We start from the raw sequence: 8,326 nt of genomic DNA, 5'->3' as shown, positions 1-8,326 counted from the left end.
AAAAAATAAAAATAAAAAAGGGGGGCCGGAGTGCCGCCTCTTAGCAAGTGCCGCCCCAAGCACGTGCTTGGAGGGCTGGTGCCTAGAGCCGGCCCTGATGCTGGGTGCCCCCTCAGAGCCCGTCCCTCCCCGCCCAGGGTCCCATCTCCAGCTGGGGCCAGCCCTGACCCTACAGAGAGAGGAGATTTAAAACAAAAAAACTCAGAATACACTGGGCCCTAATTCAAACTCTGCTCTGGATGCTATGAAAAGCCGTGACTCGTAGGCCCCGGGCCCTACCATGCACCTGGCTGGGAAGTGCCCACCCGTGCCAGGACACTGAGTGTGGCATACCTCCCCCCACAACCCTTCTGGCCTTGTGCCCCCTGCCTCTGAGCAGGCCCCACAGCTCCTCACCCTGGCCTTGTGGTTCCTGTCCCCAAGCACCCTCCGATCTTGTACCTCCTGCTCCTTAGCCCTCACCCTGCCCCACAGCCCCCCTCCGGGCCTCGTGCTTTCTGTTCCAAAGTCCACCCAAGCTTCCTGTCCCCACAACCTCCTCCCTGACCTTGTGACCCCCACCCTGGCCTCGTTTCCTCCCCACCCCTGTCCTTTGGGGCTGGTCCTCAAAGCCCTCTCCAGCCCCTCAGCCCCAACCTGCCTCTTTCCTTCCCCAGTCCAGCCTCTAGTTGCCTGCTTCTGCCACCATCCCAGCCTCCCCTGACCCCCAGGGCTGCTCTCTGGAGCCTTCTTCCTGCCCCTCTGTTCTCCCGGCCCCGCCAGCTGGATCAGTCCGATAGCTTCACCTCCTGGCTCCCAGCCCAAAAGTGCTCACCCACTCGCCCCCAGCTTGGCTGCCTAGATCCCAGCCCCATCCCTCTTCCCTGGCCTCATCTCTGCTACTTGGCTCAATTGGGGGCGCAGAGGGAGATTTGGGGAGGGGGCGAGCAGAGCGACGCCAGGCAGCCCGGGCCAGCCCCACGTGTCCCGGTTTCAGTTGAGGGACATGTGGTTCCCCTTCTCTTGTGCCAACATTGCGCCAGCCGCGCTCGGTGCCCGCCCTGGTTCCCACGCCCCGGCGTCCTGCCCCAGCCCAGCTCCCTGGGCTCCTCTCGGCCAGAGGTGCTGGAACTAGGGGGGCAGGGGGCTGCCGCGCCCCCCCCCCCCACTCCCCAGCTTGAAGTGGTTTCCATCACACACAGGGTTCACAGTTTGGTTCAGTGGCTCTCAGCACCCCCACTATACACATGGGTCCAGAGCCCCTGCTCTCTGCAGCCAGGCCCCGCAGCCCCCGCCCAGTCCAGCAGCGCAGTGCTGCCCCTGGCTCTTCACACCCACCCAGCGCAAGGGGCAGGACTCTGCTGTCATGGGGTCTGCGCCTTAACCTTGCACAGCCAGTTCTGCCCCGATACCGATGACGAAAGGCCTCTGCCTGCATCCTGATTGGACGGTAGCAGGTAGCTGCGACACTTTGGAAAGTGATAGTGACAGTGGCTGGGGGTCCGTGCCCCTGGCTGAGCCTCCCCCCAGCCCAGGAGCCATGTCCTGGGGGCTGCTCCTGGCGCTCTGTGGGGGGCTCCTGGCTCCAACCATGGCTGGCGGTGAGTATGAGGGGGACTGGGAGGTGCAGGGTGACCCCCTGGCTGGGGGTCTCACTGTAACAGACCGGACAGCTCTTTCTAATGGCCCCACTCCAGCTGGGCGTGGGGATGGTGGGTGACACCCACGGGGCAGCTGTGCAGGAGCTCAGATGGGACGTGAGCTCCTCGGGGCCAGGACAGTCTCTTTGTTCTGTGTTTGTATAGCCCTGGCGCAGCCGGGTTCTGGGCCATGGCAGGGGTTCTGGGTGCTGCCCTCATACAGATAAGGAATGGTCCCTTCTGGCCTTGAAATCTACGACCCTCCAGTCCCTCGGCTCCATCTCCTCCAAGGGCTGAGCCCCCACAGCCCTCCTGTCTTTCTTTGGGGGCTCTGCCAGAAATCCCCAACACACCAGCCCAAGAACTGCCCCCGCAGCCCCTAGGAGTGATGTCAAACCAGGGAGAGGAGGTGCAAGTTAAAAAAAGCAACCTATATTGCCACAGCCTGTCCCAGCCAACCGTCTCCCCGCCCCAGGCTGTGTCCTGTGGCAGACTCTGGCAGCTGCTTCCCCTGCAGGGTGGGGGGCTTGTTGTTATCCCCTGTCTCTGGCACAAAAGGGGGGGGGGCTGCTTGATTGGCCCCCTGAGAACCCCACATTCCTGCAGAACTGCCCTGTTCAGTTCCTGGGAAGGGGCGTGTGCACACATGCATCCCACACACCCAAGGTTCTTTGTCTTCAAATTTTATTTTGTTTAAATTTTCCTGGGAATTTATCAGTGTTAATTACAAAAATTAAAAAAGTGGGTGAAAACCAGTACCAGATATTAACTGACCAGTTTCCTGGGTCAAGATCAGGGTTAATATTGGGGGACGGGAGGACAGAAAAAAAGCAACAAAGAGGGAAAAGTGTAATTATTGAAAGTCAAAGGAATCTAATGTTGTGGTTTATTTCATGAACTGCATTTAACAGTATGTACACGTGTGTGTGCGCGCGCGCGCGTAAGTTCCTCTCCATTGTCTTATTTTAACAGACAGCCTCGCATTGACACTTAGACTAATTCATTATTAACACAAACACATGGACCTTCTGTCACAGGTTGGATTTTCTTACTATAATCAGTATTTCCTTGTACCTGAGTGAGCCAAAATTGGGGTGAAAATCAATAAAAACCAAGTAACAGCTTCTGTAAAAAACGGGAATTTTTCAGTAAAAAGTCAGTTAAAACTGAAAACAAAGTGCCTTACACACCCCACATGCATACACCCCAGCACACACATGTACACACACAGACCACACATGTACCTACATGCAGATATCACACGCACACACCCCACTTGCTGCATACCCTCCCCCCCATACACATGCAGACCGCACATGCTCACCACACACCATAGATATGCACACACACCACAAACGCCCCAGGTTCTGCTGTAAGCAGTTTGACCATCCACCCCTCCCATCCTCAGGGCATTTGCCCATTGAGGAGGGGGGAGTTCTTAAAGTGGCAATGGACCCCCTATCAATGTCTGACCCCCGTAAACAAGCCACCGGCTTTCAGAGGCGCAGGCTGAGAGATCGTCCTTCCTGATTCCCCCGCAGCTCCGCGCAGTGTGAGTTACTGACAGACCCCAGCTTGTCCCTCGCCCAGGATGGGGCTGAGGGCTGGGGGACGTGACTGGGGGTGGGAGGTCTCTGCTGGTCCCCACTGGGTGACCCTGGTGTCCCCTGAGCAAGGGAGGGAAGTTGCTCGTTAACTCAGCCTCTCTCCTATTGCTTTAGGACGCCACAGCCTGGCCGTGCTAGTCACAATAGTCATTGACAAAGACTGGGCCCATCACTACTTCATGATCGCCCAGCTGGATGACATTAAGATCCTGTACTACAGCAGTGACACACGAGAAGTTAGAACCACCAAGGAGTGGGCTGCACAGGCCTTGGGCGCTGAGTTTTTCCAGAATAAGACCCAGGAGTTCTGGACATATGATGAGGATTCTAAAGGGGGTATGAGGAGGTTGATGCAGCAGCACAATCAGACGGGCGGTGAGTGTCTGAGAGTTATTGTTATTAATGGGCACGAGAGAGCTGCCTGCTCAGAATCACACCCACTGGGGATCGGGGCCTCTCTGTGCTAGGTGCTGCCCAAACCACAGCTGGCTGGAAAATGGAGCTTTCTTCCCACAGAAAATGTGTTATTCCCGGGAGTGTTTTCATTCCCGATTGGAAGGGAAGTCGGAAATGGGAGGTGTCCGCGAGAAGGAAATTTTTCAGAAATTCCATCTCGGGAGAATCCCAGGCAGGGAGCCGGGCAGCCCCGGGATCTTCCCTTTCAATTTCCCCAACAGAAAATCAATGCTTTCTGGCAAAACTGAAATTTTCTCACCAAAAATTACAATTTTGTGGAAACAGCTGGTTCCATCAGTGGAGAGACTCCCGGAGCTCGGTAACTGTCAAGCATGTTTCCAGCCCTTTCATCCTTCTTGTGGCTCTTCTCTGAACCCTCTCCAGTTTATCAACTTCCTTCTGGAACGGTTCACTTGCTTGGCACAAGGCGTGCCATGCTGTTAGAGATGGTAATGTGACGATGCCACTGGTCCGGCTGAACGCCCTTCTGACCCCACCCACCCAGAGACATTTCCCAGATTTCAGTGCACGGTCCGAGCTCTCTCCCTCCCCTGCAGGTGTTCACACTGAGCAGATTCATGTAGGCTGTGCCCTGAGCAACCAGGCCCCTGTGGACCCAAGGTTCCAATACGCCTATGACGGGGGGGACTTCATCAGCTTTGACAACCAGACGGGAACTTGGGTCGCGGCCGTGCAGCCGGCCTTCCTCCAGAAGCAGCTCTGGGAGACAGGCAAGACCTGGACTCAGTACGTCCAGTGGTGCCTTCAGCACGAGTGCATGGGGACCCTGCGGATCCTGTTGCAGCATGGAATGGGAGTGCTGGAGCAGCAGGGTGAGTGAGCAGCAGGGATCTGTCATAGGGAGTGGGCTCTGGGGCACATTGACAGCAATGGGACTTGGACACATTCACAAAGGACATTGTGACCTAGTGGATAGTGCAATTGGCCTGGGACTCAGGACACCTGGCTCTGCCACTGTCCTGCTGGGTGACATAGGTCCAGTCAGTCCTCCTTTCTGTGCCTCAATTTCCCCATCTGGATAATGGAGATAATGACACCACTCTCCTTTGTAAAGAGTTTGAGATTGACCGATGACAAGCGCTAGATGAGAGAAATGGGTTGTTATTAGCACAGACAGGTTATTAGCTGGTTCTGGCTGCCTGGGCGTCTCCATTCTGCAGGGCCTTTCCCGTTGGCTTCCAGCTCCCTCAGACTTCCCTTTTCAGGCTGAAATGTCCCAGCTCTGGACTGTGAGTTGATTGTTTCGGCATATTTGAGCCGCAAAAGGCCCAGCCCTTTGTGAGTGTGAAAGAGGCGGGGCGGGGGAGAGGGATACACGTTGTCATTATACAAAAAAAAAAGTTGTTTTGAGCTTCTTGTGCCCAGTGCTGGCACCTCCACAGTCGAGGGCAGAGACATGGATGGGGACAGGGACTCGAGGCCGTGGGACAAAGGGATTTAAGCACCTGACGATGCAGATGGGGCCGGCTGAGATTTCCAAACAGAGGCACCTGACTCCCCATGAAATCACTGGGGTTAGGCACTGAGGGGAGTTTGGAAATTGGGCTCTTAGCCCCATAAATCGCACACGCGTGTTTGGGTGGCCCAGTGACAACTTGCCTGGGCATGGCTGTGTTACAGTGTGGGATAGTGTACTGCGAAGGATACCCGGGCCCAGGCCTCTGCTGGAAACTTCCAGTTCAGCTACACCGATGTGACCAGTTTGACTGAGTTTGCAGAGGGTATTTACACCAGGTTAACTAGCTCCAGTTACAAATCAGTATAAACGAGTGCAGACCAGGTCTCTCACTCACCTGAATACTTGACATGCTGCGGGGCCTTTATCTCTTGTCTTTTACATGGTCCCAGCCCCTGGCATGTGGCTCACACACACTGTCTCCCTCCAGTGCCCCCCATCGTCTCAGCTTTCCGCAGAGACTCCCCTGATGGCTCCATCACCCTCTCCTGCCATGCCAGGGGCTTTTACCCGCGTCCCATCCACATCTCCTGGGTGCGGGACGGAGAAGACATCCTGGCGGAGATGGACTCCAGCGGGATCCTGCCCTATGCTGACAGCACCTACTACAGGCAGTCGTCCCTGGAGATCTCCCCACAACAGGAGGACGGGCACCGCTATGCCTGCCGGGTGGAGCACAGCAGCCTGCCGGAGCCCACGCTCGTTTGGGGTGAGGGTGAGGTGAATGGCAGGGCATGGGGCAGGGGACACAGCCCATGGGAATTACAGAGATGGGGTGCAGCCCTGCTGCAGGAAGGTCAATATCCCTGCCCATTGTCAGTGTGAACTCTAGCTCTAGGTATTCGTGTGACCCACAGAAATGGCTAATCCCTCAAAGAATCTCATTAAGTTTCTGGCCATGGTGGCATCCAGTGACAGTGAGTTCCACAGGCTGATGTCGTTAGGAGGGAAGGTCTTGGTTGCTGTGTGGCGTGTGTGTCTGGCAGTGCTCAGCAGAGCGCCCGCCCTCCATGCCCCATCCCCGTCACCGCCCGGCTCAGCCTTTCCCCTCCCCCAGAGGCCAGGTCCCTGCAGAGGCCCTTGGGGAGCTGTTCAAGGCAAAGGCCTGTGGGTGCCCCAGGAGGATGCCCCAGCGGTTCCTCCCCTCGGTGACCTGTGCCCTTTTTCATCCCACAGCCCCTGGGAAGAAGGGCACCCTGCCTCCTGGGGCTGTGGCCGCCATCGTCCTGGCTCTGGCTGGAGCCGTAGGGGCCAGCGTCATCCTGTGGAAGAGAAAATCAGCAGGTAAGAGCCGATCCCCACAGAGCCAGGATGTGGGGAGGGTCTGGGGAGTGGGGTGGCCCAGCCAGCCCAAGGGGGGATGGCTCCTCCTACCGCCCCCCAGGACAGGTGGGGCAGGGCATGGAGCAGGTCTGATCACCGTAGCCCGGCCCTACTGGGGGCAGAGTGGACTCTCTCATTGGCTGGGTGCCATGTGCCCTGCTTTGGGGGGGCATTGGGGTGGGGCTGGCCTGAGCGCGATGCAGTCGGGATTGTGGGGAGCCCCATGTCCAGGGGTTCAGGGTCACCATGGGGGAGGGGTCACCCTGCTTCCCTGCACTGATCCTCATTCTCTGCTTGTGTTTCAGGCCCCTTTGCTCCGGTAGCCAGTGAATAAATCCTGGGTACAGGGCCCAGATGCCCCAGTGCATTATGGGTGCGGGGGGTGGTCCCCATGAGGGGAGAAGGGAGCCCAGCAGTGACTGGAGATGGGCCCCGATCGCTGGTTACTCTGGGTCTGACAATTCCTCGGCCTGTGAGAATCTGCGAGGCCGTCCCCAGCCATCGTCCAGAGTCAGACAAGCAGGCAAAGGCTGGGGCAAGTGGGGTGCTGTGGGATCGCACCCCTTCTCCGTGGGACAGACTGACCCCCAGCTTGTGATGGTCAGGACACGTCTCTGTACTCTGATCGAGTTCAGCTTGGAGCTATTGCACGGATTTTGTGGGTCAAATAAAAAATCCCAAAGCTGGTCAGAGCTGAGCCACTGAGGCTCACAATGTCAGAGCTAGTTCTGAGCTCGTGTCCGTGGAGCAGGAGCTGCTGACGGATGTGGGCTTGTCCCCCTCTGGCACAGGTGAGGGAATGGCCGACTGGGGCTCTCCTCTTCTGCTACGACTCTGCATTTCTTAAGTGATTTAAAAACTCGTCCTGGCCCAGACCGGCGTTGTGCTGGTGCTGCCCAAACACTGACCAAAGAGAGGGGCCCTGCCCCATGGGGGTCACAATTGACTGTGGTTTCTATCTGCTCTGTCCTCTCTGGGCTTTGGTAAGTAAAAGAGCCGCAGTGCTGGAATGCTGTGCAAAGTGTCTGTGTGTATCCACGTCACAACTACCATGTGTCCACGCCTGGGGGGGATTCTGGGAGGGGGGTTTTAAATGACTGGGGTGTGTTGGGGGGGAGGCAGTGCTGGTCCTGGGGGCTCACAGCCCTTCCCTTGGAGAGAGGATTCCCCTGACTCCCACCATCCCCAGCCCTTCCCCTGTGGAGGGATCCCCAGCTCACAGACCCCCCCCAGCCTTGGGTTCCCTTTGTTAATTTCATCCCACCCCTCCTGCAAAGCACAACAGGAAAGTTGAATTGTGATTAAGGCACCGGACTAAGACTCTGGAGCCCTGGGCTCAATTTCCAGCCCTGCCCCAGCCACCCTGGTATGACCTGGGGCCCATCCACACCACGCTGGATCAGACCCATTGGCTTGTCTAACCCAGTGTCCCTGGCCTCCTTACATCAGACCTAGGGTTGCCAATTTTGGTTGGACATATTCCTGGAGGTTTCATCTTTACTGAAAGATTAATCTTTAATTCCTGGAGACTCCAGGAAAATCCAGGAGTGTTGGCAACCCTAGTCAGACCCTTACACCCGTCTGGCTTGGTATCCCCCTACCCCCCCACTATGACCTGGCCCAGCCTAACAGGCCCATCTAGCTGGGTCTCTCCTCTCCCTGCTGCCCCAGATCACCAGCTGGATTTACACCAGGGACAAATAGGGCGCATAGCCCAGGAAATGGGCCAGGAGTGGGGGGGGAGGGGTCAAGGGGCCGGGGCTTCCCAGGGGGTGGATAACACACTAGGGGTCGGGTGGGGTCAGTGCCATGGGGCTGAGGGCCTGAGATTGCTGCATGGCCCG

General features: G+C 57.3%; 1 protein-coding gene across 1 annotated transcript; it reads left to right on the top strand.

The window, feature by feature from the left end:
- Positions 1-1,393: 1,393 nt before the first annotated feature.
- LOC112110373 (class I histocompatibility antigen, F10 alpha chain-like) lies at positions 1,394-6,443 on the top strand (the record flags this gene model as incomplete). Its single annotated transcript, XM_026646137.2, has 5 exons — positions 1,394-1,580; positions 3,341-3,601; positions 4,240-4,493; positions 5,571-5,868; positions 6,336-6,443. Coding segments are annotated over exons 1-5 (1,108 nt in total), but the record flags the coding sequence as incomplete, so codon positions are not given.
- Between the last annotated feature and the right edge of the window lie 1,883 nt (positions 6,444-8,326).

Source organism: Terrapene carolina, unplaced genomic scaffold, assembly GCF_002925995.2.
Source record: "Terrapene carolina triunguis isolate 2854851 unplaced genomic scaffold, T_m_triunguis-2.0 Scaffold34113, whole genome shotgun sequence".
Taxonomy (NCBI): Eukaryota; Metazoa; Chordata; order Testudines; family Emydidae; genus Terrapene; species Terrapene triunguis.
The sequence above is the reverse complement of the archived record's forward strand: the minus strand, read 5'-3'. Positions and strand labels throughout refer to the sequence as shown.